Source organism: Chelonoidis abingdonii, chromosome 1 (assembly GCF_003597395.2).
Source record: "Chelonoidis abingdonii isolate Lonesome George chromosome 1, CheloAbing_2.0, whole genome shotgun sequence".
NCBI lineage: Eukaryota > Metazoa > Chordata > Testudines > Testudinidae > Chelonoidis > Chelonoidis abingdonii.
The window spans coordinates 19,103,479-19,120,299 of NC_133769.1; the positions used below are offsets into that span (position 1 = coordinate 19,103,479).

At 42.8% G+C, this 16,821-nt stretch overlaps 1 protein-coding gene across 8 annotated transcripts in view; it reads left to right on the forward strand.

Annotated features, from left to right (window-relative positions):
• Positions 1-16,821, forward strand: part of LOC116837266 (semaphorin-3D) — a 207,321-nt gene that overhangs the window by 90,282 nt on the left and 100,218 nt on the right. For 6 of the 8 annotated variants that reach the window (XM_075064377.1, XM_075064398.1, XM_075064410.1 and 3 more), the window contains 2 exons: positions 7,124-7,186; positions 10,059-10,178. In XM_075064377.1, coding sequence (XP_074920478.1) covers positions 7,124-7,186; positions 10,059-10,178 — 183 coding nt within the window. Of the gene's footprint in view, positions 1-7,123; positions 7,187-10,058; positions 10,179-16,210; positions 16,280-16,821 lie in introns of all 8 variants that reach the window. The other 2 variants (XM_075064375.1, XM_032801535.2) reach the window with 1 other exon arrangement.

Sequence of the window (16,821 nt, forward strand, 5' to 3'; positions counted from 1 at the left end):
TTTGCTCAAATTATGTGAGGGTGGGATTTGTATTCAAATGCAAGAGGTGAGACTAATGTGAAAAGGGGTGGTATTTTCCCTAGCAATCATGTTGAGCATAGTTTTCCTCTTATGACAAACAGACTGTGGGGTAATTTCTTCTCTCATTTACAGTGAGAGGTGGGGAGTGAGGAAAACAGAGTAACTTCATTGAAGTTAATGAAGTCTTTCCAGTTTTGCACTGGTGTAACTGAAATCAGCATCTGGTGCTTTTTAATTTTTCTTTCTAATTTTTATATGTGTAATGGATCTTTAAACATTCATTTTACAAAAATAGGAAGTTTACTAGGAAAAGATTTTCTTTTAATAGTTTAAATACAACCAAATCCTATCAATTATAAGGTAAAAATAGTTATATATTGAGACCTCACTGTAGTGTTCAGACAGAGAAAAGATTTGGGGGTCCTGGTGGATAATCAGCTGAACATGAGCTCTGAGTGCAACACTGTGGCCAGAAGAGTTAAGGACCTTAACTCTAGATGCCTAGAAAGGGGAATCCTGAGTAGTTTATTTTTTCTCTGTATTTGGCAGTGGTGTGACCACTGCTGGAATATTGTGTCCAATTCTGATGTTCACAATTAAAAAAAGATGTTGAAAATTGGATTCAGAGAAGAGCCACGAAAATGATTTAAAGGATTAGAAAACATGCATTATAGTGATAGATTTAAGGAGCTTGATCTATTTAACTTAACAAAGAGAAGGTTAAGGGGTGACTGGATTAGTCTGAAAGTACCTATATGAGGAATATATATTTGATAATGGGCTTTTCAATGTAGCGGAGAAAAGTATAACAAACCAGTGGGTGGAAGTTGAAGCTAGGCAAATGCAGACTGGAAATAAGGTATAAATTTTTAACACCGAGGGTAATTAACCACTGGAACAATTTACTAAGGAACACGGAAGATTCTCTATCACTGGCAATTTTTAAACCAAGACTTGATTTTTTTTTGTGGAAAATATGCTTGTGCAATTATTTGGAGAAAGTTCTTTGGCCTGTGTTACACAGGAGGTTAGATTAGATTCCTTCTTGTCTTGGAATCAGTGAACCTATGAATCAAAAGTCTTTGTAGGTCCCACCACTGTACTCAAAACAGAGGTTACTCTCCAGCAGCCAAATGTCAGATCATTCCTATGTTTAAGTTACAGGATGTTTGTGAAGTGTAAAATCCAAGCAGAGAATGTCTCTCCCGCTTCCAGGCATATTTAAATGGGTTGATTACATTGTGAACCTATGCGATAATTGGGAAGCAATAAAATGCACTTGTTTTACAGTTATGTAACTCCACTGACTTTGCGTTACTCTTGAATTATGCCTGGCAAGAGGAGAATCAGGTCCCCTTTTCGAGTAGCTTGCTTGTGTATAGTGAACCGTTCTTTCCTGCACCCATTTTTCAGTTAGTAATAAAATACATTACTTTGAAAAGCCCTGTGAGGTGCAAGTCTGTGAATGTGCATTTCAGGTGCAAAAGTCAGTCCGTCAGGTATGTACATGTCTGTTGAAAGTTTGGAAATGTGTGGGAGATGTACACTAAAGTAGAGTTCAGAATATATGCCTAACGTTTTCAGGAGCTGCAGCTATTCTTGTGGTTCGTTTAAATCTTGATGCATCAGTAAAATTGGTAAAAAGGAGAGTGTCATTATTTAAAACATTAATTATGGAACAGGATTTGGATAAGGAGTTTACTTTTTACCCTTCATTGTTTAGTAATGGTCTAAAAGAATCTTAGCTTTGAGAGTGCAGCAAATACAATGGGATCCTGTTGTAGAAACTGATTTGGACAATCCTTCTGTAATAGTGATGTGTCTGGATGATCACTGTGTCCAAATCACTAAACAGTGAACATCTCAAAGTGGACACATGCATAAAACAGATTTCATGTATGTACAGAACAACTTTCATACAAACATGACATTAAAACTGGCCTTACGCTAGCATTCCCAAATGCTGTAAACTTGCGGGGAGGAGTTATTTTGTTTTTGCTGTAATATGCAAAAAAAGTGTGAAATTCTTTTGAATCTTTGAAAAAAATCTAAGAAATTACTTGGAATTTCTTTTTACCAACTGCCCCACTGATCAGTGAAAACAAATGACAAGCACCCTAGCACCAATATGACCTGATTTCTGGAAATTTAATATGTAATTTATAGAGATGAATGACCACTACAAACAGAGTCATATCCCATAATGTTACAATTTTAAATTTTGGAGCATTTTATTTAGACCAACATAAAACCTTTTATTGATGCTGCATGTTCTTTCTATCTTACTTAGCTCTTATATAGCATTTTTCAACTTCAAAGTGCTTTATAAAAGAGAGACCAGTAGCATGACCCCCATTTTAGTGATGGGGAAACTGAGGCACAGAGCAGTAGAACAAAACCTTTGACTTCTGGCTCCCAATCCACTGCTTGAGGAGAGCATGTCACTGCTTTATAGTGATACTGGCCCAGATTATGAATCCTTTAATAGGGTTTATTTATATAAATAACTGCTTGCCAAGGAGCAAGACCTTCACAGCTGGACCTAGAATTATCTTATGGGGCCTTCCAGCAAACCTATACTCCTGTCTGTGGTCCTTATCTGAATAATTCCATTAACTTCAGTAGGACTGTGCATGTGAGTTAGGATTTGCAGGTTTGGTGTATAAGCTACAGCTAGGGCAACTACCAGCTCCTCAGGCACGCACTCCCTCTGGAGCATAAACCTACAATTATCCCATCTTGCATTGCACAGGGAATTGTACAGCGTAAGCTCATAACATTTGCCCCCTCCTTCAATGTGGAGAGGAATATGCAACAGCTTTTCGCCTCTAAGTTACGATTCCCACACACTGGTTTAGATAAAGCAAAAATAAGTTAGATTATAAGTGAAATAAAACAGATCAAAGCAGATTACCTAGTAAATAAACAACAAAAAAAAGCAAACTAAACTTAATATACTAAATAGAGTGGCTATGAATAGCAGATCCTCACCCTAAGAGCTGATACAAGCAGGCTGGAAATTCTTAAGGGGCAAGCTGCACTTGCTTTCAGCTTGGTATCCCCAGATGTTCCATTCACAGGTTAAAAATCTCTTTAGCCTGGGACCAGCACTTCGCCCAGTTCAGTCTTTGTTCCTCAGGTGTTTCCAGATGTGTTGTGTAGGGGGAGTGAGGTACCATCACAATGTCATTTCCCCCCTTTTATATCTTCTTTCCACTTGCTGGAAAGCTGTTTTGCTGTGACTTGGGTCAAACAATTCCCATGGTGTAGTTCAGGGTTTCTCAAACAGGGGTCACCGCTTCTGTAGTTCTATCTGAGAAGTTTCTGTTCTACACAGTTCCTGGGGTAATCCTTGTGCTTGTGTGCATTTCTTCAATAAGCCATTAACATTGTTTGGCCTTTTTACTGTTGTACCCAAAATCTGCTTCTGGGTGTTTTCAACCTCACAACATGTTTCAGTAACACAAACATAGCCAATTTCATAACTTCACATACAACGATAGCACATACAATACAACGAGATGTTAATGTCTAGCAGATCAAAACTTTTAGAATGATACTCCACAAGACATACTTTGTACAAAATATATCCTAATTACATGACCGTGGTGAATATTGGGGTGCCAGGGTGTCGCACATAGGTCATAACATTTTGGCCATTTACTTCTATGTTAAGCCCAATACATTTTGTTGACTAAAGCATATCTTCCGGAATAGGGTGACCAGATAGCAAGTGTCAAAAATCGGGATGGGGGTCTGGGGTAATTGGCAACTATATAAGCAAAAGCCCCAAATATCAGGACTGTCCTTATAAAATTGGGACATCTGGTCACCCTAGTCCAGAAAGGCATCCAGTCTTAAGTCTATAGCTAGGATCTTTGAAATGCTTATGCAGGTAAACAGTTTGATGCACATGATTAGTCAATGGGACTATTGACATAACTAAAGTTACTTGTGAGGGCCAGTGTTAGCAGGAACAAGCTCTGGGGAACTATTGTGTGCAGTCTGATCACTTTTAGAACTAAAAGAGCTTTGACTCTGACTCTGTGATCATACTTTATATTTTATTATGTGATATTGATGTGTTACATTTTAGAAGTGGCACATTGAGGGAACATCCCATTTCTCACATGAAGAGTAAACAAACGTTCTATTAAATCCTTTGTGCATAATTGTAAACAGATTGTTAAACTGCAGCACTTAAGCTACCCTTCAGTGACTGATTTATGTCTTTAGAATGCTAAGCTCTGAAGGCGTGCCTACACTGGAGAGTTGCAGCACTGGTGGTGGGTTTGCAGCGCTGCAACTTACTCACCGTCCACACTTGCAAGGCACATACAGCGCTGCATCTCCCTGGCTGCAGCGCTGGCTGTACTCTTGCTCTGCCTGGGGTATAACGATTGCAGCACTGGTGATGCAGCGCTGCTCCGCCAGTGTGGCCACCAAAAGCGCTGTAATTGGCCTCCAGAGGTATTCGGAGGTATCCCAGAATGCCTGTTCAGCCACTCCCAACAGCGCTGCAAATGCTGCAAATGTGGCCACACTGCAGCGCTGGTAGCTGTCAGTGTGGCCACACTGCAGCGCTTTCCCTACACAGCTGTACGAAGACAGCTGTAACTCTCAGCGCTGTACAGCTGCAAGTGTAGCCATACCCTGAGGCTGTCAAGGAGCTAGGATGTAAACCAAGTGACTCTTCTGTAGTCAGAATTGACTCTATCCATTTCCTCGGTCAGCATGGCAAGAAGCGTTCATGTCCCAGCCTGATCTGTCCATTTTGTACAACAAATGCTATCATGCCTTAGGCTTCAGTCCTGGAAAAGGCTCTGCCCAGGAATTAGGGTCCATACACCTGAATCTCTTATCTTGTTTATGCTGTACCCCATTGAAACCTATGCCATCTTCCACCCAGTCAGCCTGATGACCCTGCATCTCTCCTAGTACTTTCTCCCAAACATTCTGGCACCATGCCCTTGGAACCAGCTGTACTGGCATGTCGGATTCAGACTATCAGACCTAGGTGCTTTCTGGAAGAGCAAATTAGAGCTCTAGTTCCTGAGATGCCATTATAAGGCCTTATCTTTTCTTTAAGTAACTATTGCTGTAAAGGGTTAACGTTTATGTAACTTAAATGTCCTTTACTAATAGTTTCTTACCACAAAGATAATTGTAAATGAATGACTGTATTTTTACAGTAAGGGAAATACATATGGCCTGATTGCACATCCCTTATTCATGTAGGAGTGAAATTAATTTCCTTGCAGAAAACCAGCACTTCCCATTTCTGGCTGAGAGGAGAACAAGAAGGGCTGGAATGCAAACAAGGGAGGTTGTTCTCAGTCCAGTTTTGCAGACTCGGGTGATTGGGATGGTTCAGAGAAGCATTGCGCAGAAATCTGGAGCAAGATCTTGGGCTGTGTTAAGGCTGCTTTGGCACTTTCAAGCTGCCCTAATTGCATGGAATTGAGTTGATGTAGGGGACATGCCTTGGCAGAGGGCACATGGCTAGAATGTGCTTCACTCCAGCGATCCCCATCTGCAATAATGGTCCCTAGGGGGCTGTTATAAGATGACATGATTAGAGTAGCCATGAAGATTGGAGGAGTAAAAATGGTGCCAGAGAGCCACTTAAGTCTCCGAGCTTTTTAATCTTGCTCTGAGTGCTGCTCATCTACACCCCAACATCCAGAACGTTTGGATGCTTATCTGAACTGAACTCCAATTTTGAACCTTTTGAAGCTCACCATTAGTGGGTATAAATCGTATTGTCCTTTCTTCCATCTGAAATTGTACAGAGGAATATCTTTCAATTTAATTACCATGAATTCAACTCCTTAAATCCCCTTTTGGAAATAATATATATTTTGGTGAAGGCATGTCTGTATTGGAAAACAAGCCTTATGTAAGATCTGCTCTGTAATACAACAAATCTAGACGCTTACCAGTGCAGTGTTAAGATTTGAACAAAGTGCAGTCCAAGATGAACATTATGCTGTAAGAACCCAGGCTACTGGTAAATCACTTTTGGGCTCCTGAAGCATTAGATGTTTCCTAACGTGCATTCGGTCAAGACCTTGACATATTAAATTCTGCCCCTTTGCTTTCAATCAGAAAAAAAAAATTCTAACACTCAGGCCGTCTTAAAATAATAAAAAACAGGAATATAGATCCCTGGTCAGCTCAGGGCAAATAAATCATGTTGGTTTTGGAAGTGTACTTTTCCCTCTCTTTCTCTCCCGTCCATTGAACTTATCGAAAGTTTGTATTTCTTAAGCTGGTGGATTCATACATATGTTTGACAGTGCCATATTTTGATTGCTTAATTGAAATAAATGGGCCAGCTCCTCAGCTGGTATAAATCAATATAACTCCATTGCCATAAATGGAGTTATGCCAATTTATGCCACCTAATGATCTGGGCCAATATTTCCAAAAATACTAACTTCCATATGTCAGGATTCTAAGTGTATATGAAAGAAAAGAGACCTGTTTAAAATGGCATGTAATTCTGCTCTATGCATGTATGTCATTTTCTACATGTATATGCTTTACTATGTCAGTTCCTGCTTATGGGTCAGATTATTAAATTGTGTGCTATACATTTCTGACAAATGCCCTTTTTGTTCTAAAGATTTCCCTAAAGCTATGCTTAGTTTTTCAAACAAAACTCATTTTCATTTTAAAATTGGCAGACACAGCTAAATATATATTTGCCAAAATACAGATTTGCTGAATCTGTAGCTACTGGGCGAAATTCACTTTTAGTGTAATTCCATAGATTGTAGTCATTTTACTCTCAGGCTGAATTTGGTCTGTCCTATCCTTGAGAACCAGACACAGCTCGTCACGTTAAAAATGAATATGAACTATTAAAACAGGTAAAGGGTCTTAAAGGTTACCTTAAAATGGGGGAAATAAAATGAACAAATGACAGGCCACATTGTATTTAAAATCTGTATAGTCATTATGATAGTCTTAAAGGCATACATATTCATATCTCAGTTCTTTAACCTGTTCTTTGCAATGAAATACTTCAAGCAAAATACAAGAAAAAGTAAAATGCTGTAAAATCTCTGGTCCTAACACACCTTTAAATGTATTACAGATTTACTGGCCTGCAGCAAAAGAGAAGATGGAAGTATGCAAACTAGCTGGGAAAGATGTGCAGGTAAATACAGAACATTTTTTTTCTTTATTGGTGCTGGTAACACTGTATAGCTATATATTTATTTCTAAATGTGTTAGATTTGATTATTAAGCAGCTATTGAGAAAAGGCTGGTAAATACTCATACTGTTGTATTCTAATTTAATGCACAAAAGACATATCATTGATAGTTAAGCCTTTTTCTTTAAAAAAGTGCTTGCAATTGTTATTGAAATCACTAACCTAACAGAGTAGTTTCATCTCTATTCAAATGCTGATGCTTCAAGGAGAATGTGGAACAATACTGAGTAGAAGAGGTGCTGAGCCATCAGTATACATGCAAAACTCAGTGTACAATCAAAATTCAGCCACAGATCATATTGAGAAGTGAATCAACTCCATTATGAAATGAATCCTATGATACTCATTATGGGCCTGATCCAAAGCCACTGAAAGTTCTTGTGACCATCAAAAAGTCCCTTCCCCTTGGGAATATACTGAACACAGCTTTATTGCAATTCATTAACAAAGCATCAGACTTGTACATTTACAAATTCATTCGATTCATAGACAGCTGCAATTATCACCAGTGTAAAACACCAGTCTCATGGATTCATAAGATCTTCTCTAGTGCCATGATCCCCTTTCCTATAAGATGCATCATTCTGCATAATAAAAAGACTTCCCCTTTCCCTCTTCTGCACAGTGAAGAGAAACCAGATTCCCTCATGAAAGACAAGGAGCGCCATAAAGAATGTGAAGCCTGCCCCACTCATACATGTGTAGTTTCTTCCCCTCTCTTCCCACTAACCCAGTGGCCTTCTCTGGGCATGTTTGTTTAAGGGATAGGCCCAAGCTAAAACCCTGGATTGAAATACACTTTATGAGGAGGTTCCTTTTGACATCCTAACATAATGGCTGTCCCTTATCTCTATAATACAGCAGGTCTGAACAACACCTCCTCTGAGCTCTGGGAAATCTCTGATCCTGATCTCTACACAAACTTTGTGATTGGACCAATCTCTGTGCTTTTGTAAAAGAGAGGCAGCTGGAGGGATGAATATTGTTTTTTGTGACACCTTGTAGGTGTCACCTACAACATTCCCTCTTCAGCTTTCTTCCAGCCTCACAGGTTAGACAGCAGATATTATATTAATCTGGAAATAAGTGGCCAAACAGCTTTGTTGTATGCTTCTTTTTCCCAGTTAGGGCAAGGCTATTGCTTGACCTTTACCCCCACCCCATGCCATAACCTTGCAATGAACAGCCACAATCTAGTTAATTGCACTGCTGAACAGCAAGGACCAGGACTATCTAGGGTAGTGGTCCCCAACCTTTTTGTGGCCACTAGCACATTCATGTTTTCAGAAGAGTGTGGCGGGCACCAACAATTTTTAAAGGCTTATTTTGTATTTGTACATTAAATAATACAAAAAAACATATTTAATATTACATAACATATGAATCCAGAGAGAAGAAAGAAGCTGGAGAAAAGCTGCGAGGACAGAGAACGCTGGTGCCCGCAGCCCTGGAGTACTCTGTCCCCAGCAGGCGCGGGGCCCCAGATTCTCTTCTCTGCTAGGTGGGCATTGCACCTGCTGGGGACCAAGAACAGCAATGCCTGTAGCCTGAGTTCTCTGTTCCCGGCAGGCGCGGGGACGCGGTTTCTCTCCGGCTTAAGCCGCGGCCCTGCACCTGCCAGGGACCGAGAACACCGGTTCCTGCAGCCTGCAGTTCCAGAGTTCTCTGTCCCTGGCAGGTGTGGGGCCGCAGCTTCTCTCCCTTGCTGGGAACTAGGCAGGCCCCACACCTGCTGGGAACAGAGAACACCGCGCCCACAGTCTGAGTTCTTTGTCCCTGGCAGGTGCCCTGCTGGACACTAGGCGGGCACACATAAATGCCCCGGCAGGCACCATGGCGCCCGCGGGCACCACGTTGGGGACCACTGGTCTAGGGACTACCCTGGTGCTAAGTAGTCCAAAGGTGTCATGGACCTTGTGATGACTTGTGTGCGTGTGTGTGTGTGTGCCCTTCCTGATCATTGCTTCCTTCTCTCTGTTCCTGTTCCTCTTTGTTATAGTTACTGGTCCTCTGTGTATGTGCACATATCCAATGGTAGTTAGTCCGGGACAGCTGCTATATACCTGCTATTTGGATTGTTTTGATGTTTTGTTCAGACTGTTGCTGACTTAACTGGTTCATAATTGTTACAAGTTTTGATTGACAACCTTCCTGTGTGTCTTGCTTAAATTTCCTTGTGTTTTGGGATTGCTGATTAGGGTGCATCAGAGCATAACAGACTTGCCCCAGTCCTTGCTGGCCAATAAGATAGGGCCAATGCAAGGAGAGTATATACATAATGCACCCTTTGACAGTTTATTGCAGCCCTGAGGACTGCCACAGTTATGGAGGGCCCCCTCCTCCATTCCCACAATTAACCTTTGGCTGTTAATGCTTGCACTGAGTCTTTAATTGGAAGAAATGACAGGGGAACCAACGGGGCAGCCAAACGTGGGGCCCACCACATTTTGGAAACGGTTGCCAGCTTTCCCATTTCCAGACAATTATTAAGACTGGAGCTTTATTACAACAAAGACTGGTACAGAGAGAACTCCTCAAAACTAGACTTTCACCATGTACTTTGTCATTCTTCATGGCTTTATACCAGTATTACAAGAATGTAATCAGTATAACATATAAGTCATTGCCTGATGGATGAACTGTACAGTAGTTGGCCAGTGCTAATGCTTTAGTTGCTACAGCTTTTTAAAAATAATTTTAGCTATGGCTTAACGAAAGGTAGATGTGAGAGCAAAAATAAATAAGTCACCAAATATGAGTTTTGTTGTGTGCATAGTTGCAAAGTATTAACTTTTCCTCCATTTTTCCCAACAGACAGAATGTGCAAATTTTATCAGGGTTCTTCAACCCTACAACCGGACCCATGTTTATGTCTGTGGCACAGGAGCCTTCCACCCTATCTGTGGATACATTGAGCTTGGAATACACAAAGAGGTAATTTAATCCCTCCACCAATGGTGCATGACAAGAAATGGCTCTAACCTCGCTTAGCATCCATCATTTATTTTAAAACAGAGTGAGTGATGTAAAAAATGAACTGACAGCAGTTTGTATAAATAGCAGGGTTATGGTGCATTTTACAGGTCATGTAAGAACTCATGTTCTCACATTTGATGTGTGCATATTGCACTTGAACAAAGCTTTTTGCCCAATAAGAATTAATATACAAAGATCTTCAGAGTGACACTTTCAATGATTAATTGCGTGAAGAGCACATTTAACCCAGATGTCTTGTTTTCTAGCAAATCCTTTTCCTGCTTATTTATTCCTATTTCTCTTTCCCTGCTTTCTGGTCAGCATTGCAACACTCTGCTTCTACCAAGGAAAGTAGCAGCTTCTAAATCCACTATCACTATCACTCCATTGGCCAGCTACCTCTGGGAATGGAAGTGCCCTGGTGCTTTGAGACTGTCTAAACCACTATGTATTGCTTAGTCCATTCACCATTTTGGGTGAAATCTTTCAGTCCCCAGGCCTGGCCTTAGACCCACCCATTCCCAGTGGAAATAACACATGTTCCAATGCACAGGGGAGCTGTGAATTGAAAAGGAAGCAGAAGGGGGAACTGTGTGGTGGCTCTTTGCTCGTGAGGGAAGGAAAGTTATGGGGATGAAGATGACAGGACTGATTGTCTGCCACTCATGATCAAAGTGACAGTTGGGGAGAGCACCAGGCCTGTCTACCCTGGGGGGGATTGATCTAAGATACGCAATTTCAGCTACGAGAATAGCGTAGTTGAAGTTGACATATTTTAGATTGACTTAGAATTACTTCACATCCTTGCTGCACGGAATCGATGGCTGCCGCTCCCCTGTCACTTTGCTTCCACCTCTTGCCGAGCTGAAGTTCAGTAGTCAACAGGAGAGCAATCAGGAATTGATTTATCACATCTACACTACATGCAATAAGTTGATCCCCGATAGATCGATCGCTACCCGCCGATCCAGTGGGTAGTGTAGACGTACCCTTAGATTCCTCCTCCAAATCTGTTAGCAGTCAGTGCTGAGCAGCCTCCCCCACCCTCTCCCCACGTCCTTAGAACACACAGCAGAATTCTTTCACATGCATATTACACATGGATATGATTTTACCCTGAAGGACTTGTCATTTGAATCCATGATTCCCAAAATCTAACATAATGTTGGCTTGCTCTGTAAAATATAATGTAAGCAATAGTGTGCCAAAGCATGTGGTAACACCAGCTACCTGCAATTCTTTTGAGGCACAGCGCCAAGGCTAGATATTTCGTGCCAGGTAAGAGGTGTAAGGATTCCTATAAAACTTTTAAAAACAAGGGAGTTGAAAAGAGGGTTTAGGGACCTGAGGCAAACTCACAGCCCAAGGGGAGGGAAACTAAACCACTTTTGCAAGCCCCTGATCCTGGCATGCTCTGGAGTCTGGAGAGACTAGTCCTGTGACCTGTCTCCTAGTTCTGCCTTTGGGCATAGTGCTGCCTGGAACCCAGCCCTGCCCCGACATGCCCCTTCTGCTGGCATGCATCCTATGCCAGTGCTTGCGAGGAGGTTCTCAGAAAGCTGTCTTCATCAGTACCTGCACTGAAGGAATCCACCCGCAGCTGAAATGAGACTTATAGGGCCTCTTTATGTCATTCCAGCCCTTTACCTAGTGTAAAGGCACCAGAGCATTATCTGCTAGGGATGGAGCAGGAGGATTTAAGGAGCTTTTCCCTCCTCTCCTTGCACTGGGCACCCACAAAGTAGCAGTCCATGTGGACACGCTCGATTCAGACCGATTCCAACATTTTTGCCTTCACAAGCTCTAACCCCCAGCTCCACCGGCCTGCAAAATTGTCCCTTCCCATGTATCTGTACATACTGCACCCTGTGCATTAATGTAACAGGCCCACGCTCTCCCTAGTGACAACAGTGGCAATGTGCCAAACTCACACTACAGGGTATAATCCAGTCACTAACTGATGGAGATGGAAGAAATTTCCCCTATGGACAGATTATTCCATAATTGTTCATTAGAGGGATTTATTTCCCCCTTCCCCTAAAGCAGCTGGTACTGGGCAAGGAAGGAAATAGGCCATTTGACTGGACCGACGACTAGCCTGATCTATTAGGACAAGTCCAATGTTCCTATGTGTTTGAGGATGCAAGAGGGCTATGTTTTTCATGGGTTGAAATAATTCACTTTTTTCAAAGGTCTCTTACCTAAGATTCAAAAGAGAAATTAGCACATTTTAGTATTTCTGAAATAAAAGAAAAGCAGCACTGTAATAAACTGTGCTGCTTCTGTCACAGCCGTTGGAATGGAATTCTTGGATTGGCTATATGCAACTTTTCTCCCTCATCTTCCCCTCTCCTCCCATCTCTCCTGCTTGCCCTCTGCATCCCGAAGGAGTGTTCATTTCTCCCATTACCACCCAAAGCCTCACATGGTAGTACCTCTTGCCTGCAGCCTTGTTTAATCAAGTGCAATGTAGCAGTGAACGGCATGAGGCACTCATTCGCTTTCCTCCTGCAGAGCTTATCTAACAGGCTAAATCCACTGCCTCCGCACTGTCTCACTTAACTCCTGAGAAGTGAGAGGCTAGGAGCCAGATGCTGCTAGCCCTTACTTTCCCTGCAAATCAATTGATACAGCTGTGGTTGCATGGGTCTTGTACTGAAGGTGGAATTTTGTCCCCCAAGACTTGGAACTGAATTCAGGTTTCTTGCATGGTAACACAGCACTGCAATTGACCCAGATCCTTTCTTGTTTTTTAAAAGTCTAGATTATAATTATGTGTGTTTTGTAATGAATAAACTCAGTACAACCCTGTTGGTCTCTAGGCACTAATCTGCTGTTGGGAAAGCAAAGGCTCCAGATATTCTTCCTTTCTGTAATGAGCCTTTGAAATCTGCCAATGTACCGACAGCCTTGAAAACCTGCCAGTGTGTCTGCCAACCTTCTGCCGTCTGATGCCAGTGCTCTGGAAAAAGATGAGTCAGAACAGGTCAGGTGACCTTAAGCCACAGCACATACTGTTTTGGAAACAGTATAAAATCTGCCAAGGCGTCACACAGTTGAATTTAAGGAGATTAAAATCCCAATCTTCTTACAATTGAAGTCAAAGCCAAAACTTCTCCTGCCTGCCAGGTGAACAGGACTGGGCCTAATTTGTGCCTTTTGCCACAGCCTTCAAAACAGTGTTAAAAGTTTTGGCCGGGTTGTATGTTAATCACCTATGCTCTGCACTGGTTACCTGTTGATTTCTGGGTGAAGTTTGAGCTATTTGGTTTTGATGTATAAAACTCTAAATGATTTGGGTCCTGTTTAACTTAGAGACCACCCGTCCATATTTGATACTGCTATCGTTGTGACCCTCTGAGGGGCTCATACTAAAAACCACCTCGTTGAAATGGGAGTGGGATGGGAGCAGGTCAGTGATCCTTAGCCTTAGAATTCATTTTCCCGATTAGTATGCCTCAGTTTATGTTGGTGACCCTCTGAGAACATGGCAATGTTTACCTGTGTCCCAAGTGGCATTATTTGAGGGAATGAGGTGAATGGATGGGGTGGAATATGTCCCAGTACTGGGAAGAATTTGATTCTTTGCAAAGAGCTTAGTTATTAAATATTGCGCATACATGGTTTGTGTTACTGTGGTTTTACATTTTGTCATGAACCTAGAGAATTTATGGATGGACATAACAGGAAAAATAAAAACGTCAGCTCTCTGGTCACTTAAATGAAAATTTAGGTCATGTCTACACTACAAAATTATGCTGATCTCAGTTACATTGGCATACAGTCACCACAGTTATTACATCGCTTGTGCATGTGTACACTTTGCTCCTCGTGTCAGCGGAGCACGTCCTCAGTAGGAGAGCTTGTATCAGTGCAGAGAGCAGTGCACCATGGGTGGGAATCCCACTGTACAACTTGCCATCAACCAGCATAGGGTGTTTTGGGAAGTTTTTGCAATGCCTGATGGGGGCAAAACAAGTCACGCAGTGGTGACTGGGAGGCTTGGGGGTCAACTTTGCATAATGAAGTGTTCTCCATCCTATAATATATCACAGCTTTTTTTACAAACTCATACATCCTTCCTTGCTACCTGCCATTTGTGACAGAAGCATGGAGTCTGCACAGCGCTGCACTATTGTCATGAGTGTTGCAAGCATAGAGGGCATGGTCCTGTAATGTTTGCAGACCTGCCAGAGGAGCTGTGGAGAACGTGATGATTCCTTGGAGGTAGGGGCAGCTCCAGGCATCAGCACGCCAAGCGCGTGCCTGGGGCTGCAAGCCACGGGGGGTGCTCTGCCGGTCGCCGCGAGGGTAGCAGGCAGGCTACCTTCTATGGCATGCCTGCGGAGGGTCCGCTGGTCCTGCGGCTTCGGCGGACCTCCTGCAGGCATGCTGTCAAATCGGCAGGACTGGGGACCTCCCGCAGCCAAGCCACCAAAGGCAGCCTTCCTGCCATGCCTGTGACAGCAAAATACCTAGAGCTGCCCCTGCTTGGAGGCTAGATTGCTGTGGGGCATAGAAAGAACCAATTCCAGGTTGTTGGTGGCATTTACAGAACAGCCAGAGATGGCGGAGCACCAGTTCTGGGCGTGAGAAACAAGCATTGACTGGTGGGATTGCATTGTCATGCAGGTTTGGCATGATGAGACATGGCTGCAGAGATTTTGGATGCATAAAGCCACAAAGCATGCTGAACTTGCCGTAGCCCTCCAGTGCACTGACAGTTGAGAAGCGAGTGGTGATTCACACTGTGGAAACTTGCAATGACAGATTGCTACATGTCAGTCAGGAATAAATTTGGTGTTGGGAGATCCACCGTAAGGGCCATTGTCATGCAAGTGTGCAGGGCTATTAATTGCCTTCTGCTATGCAGGACTGTGACTCTGGGGAATATGGAGGGCATAGTGGCTGGTTTTGCAGCAACGGAGTTCCTGAATTGCGATGTGGCAAGAGATGGCACGTGTATCCCTATTTGAGCATCAGATCACTTTGCCACAGAGTAGATCCACAAAAAGGGCTACTTTTCTATAGTAATACAATCTCTGGTAAATCACTGGTGATGCTTTACTGATGTCAGTGTTGGCTCTTCAGGGAAGGTACATGATGCTCGCATCTTTAAGAAGACGAAACTGTTCAAAATACAGCAAGCAGGGTCTTTCTTTCCCAACTAGCAGATTACACCTATTGCTCCCAAGGGTCATGAAGCTATACACTGGCTGCCTGGACAGCATCAGGCTCAGCAGGTGCACAATGGCAGCAGAATGTGCCCTTTGGTCGTTTGAAGGATCCACTAGCGTTGTTTACTTACAAGACTGGACCTAAGTGAGAAAAATATCACAATGGTTATAGCAGCCTGATATGTCTTGCATAATATCTGTGAAGTAAAAGGAGAAAGGTTTCCTCTGGGGTGGAAGTTGAGCAGTTGTCTTCTGAATTTGAATATTCAGATACAAGACAGGGCTACACGGCGCAGGGAGGCTTTGAAAGATCGTTATAATAGTGAGCCAGAGTAGTAAGTGTTGCTATAGTGTATTCTACCTGGCCTTGCTCTTTTGCAGGCTGATATGAATCTTGTAGTGATTAGAACATTGTCAACACACCTTTTAATATTGTCCATGAATGGTGTTACAGGTTCCATGACAGCGAAGTAACAGGAAAGAGGTGGGTGTCAGATCTGCTCAGCACCAGCCAGCATATATTGTGAACTGAAAAAGATGAATTTTATTCCAAAAAATAGAATTTTATTCTGTAACATGAACCAGGCAATTAAAAAAAAAACATCTAAAACGTAATACATTAAGGGAACAGAATTTATGAAGGGGAAAGAACACTCCATTTCAGGTACACATATACCAACGATGTTGTAGCCCTTCTCCAGTATCCCCCAAGTAATCTGCTTCTAGATGTCCATGTTTCTATGGCTAGATTGGCACTGTGCCTGCACAACCTCTTCTCCCCATAGGAGATTTAATACTGTCCATTTTCTGCAGGCAGGAACGCGTCTGCACCATGTAGCCAGCCTGGTCAGCTGGGCAGCTGCACACAACAATGGAGAGCTGGTAGTTGTGCACGCCAGGCCGGACAACCAGAAAAGGAATTTCAAAAATTCACAGGGCTTTAAAGAGGAGGGGCAATTTTCTGTCTCCCTGACCCCCTGGGCAGTGGAGTTCACAACGGTAACCAGAGTGGGACAGCTCCTGGAGCCAATAATAGTCAATTTAAGTAACACGGTGTCTTCACTGATACTGTGTGTATGTCTACACAGTAACTAGATACCTGTGGTTGGCCCATGCCAATCAACATGGGCTCCCAGGGTTTGGGTTGCAGTCACTGCACTGTAGATTTTCAGGCTCAGGCTGCAGCCCAAGCTGGACTTTTCTACCTTGCAGGGTCCTAGAGCTTGACCTCTGAGCTAAGCCCAAAAGTCTACACAACCATGAAACATTATCATAAGCCTCTTTCTCAAATCTGGACCTTAGCGTCCAAAATCTGGGTGCTTAGTATGAACCTCCAAGCTTAATTACCAGCTTGGATCTTATCTCGCTGCCACCAACCAGGAATCCGTGCCTGGTACACTTGAGCCCCCCAAAACCTTCCCTGG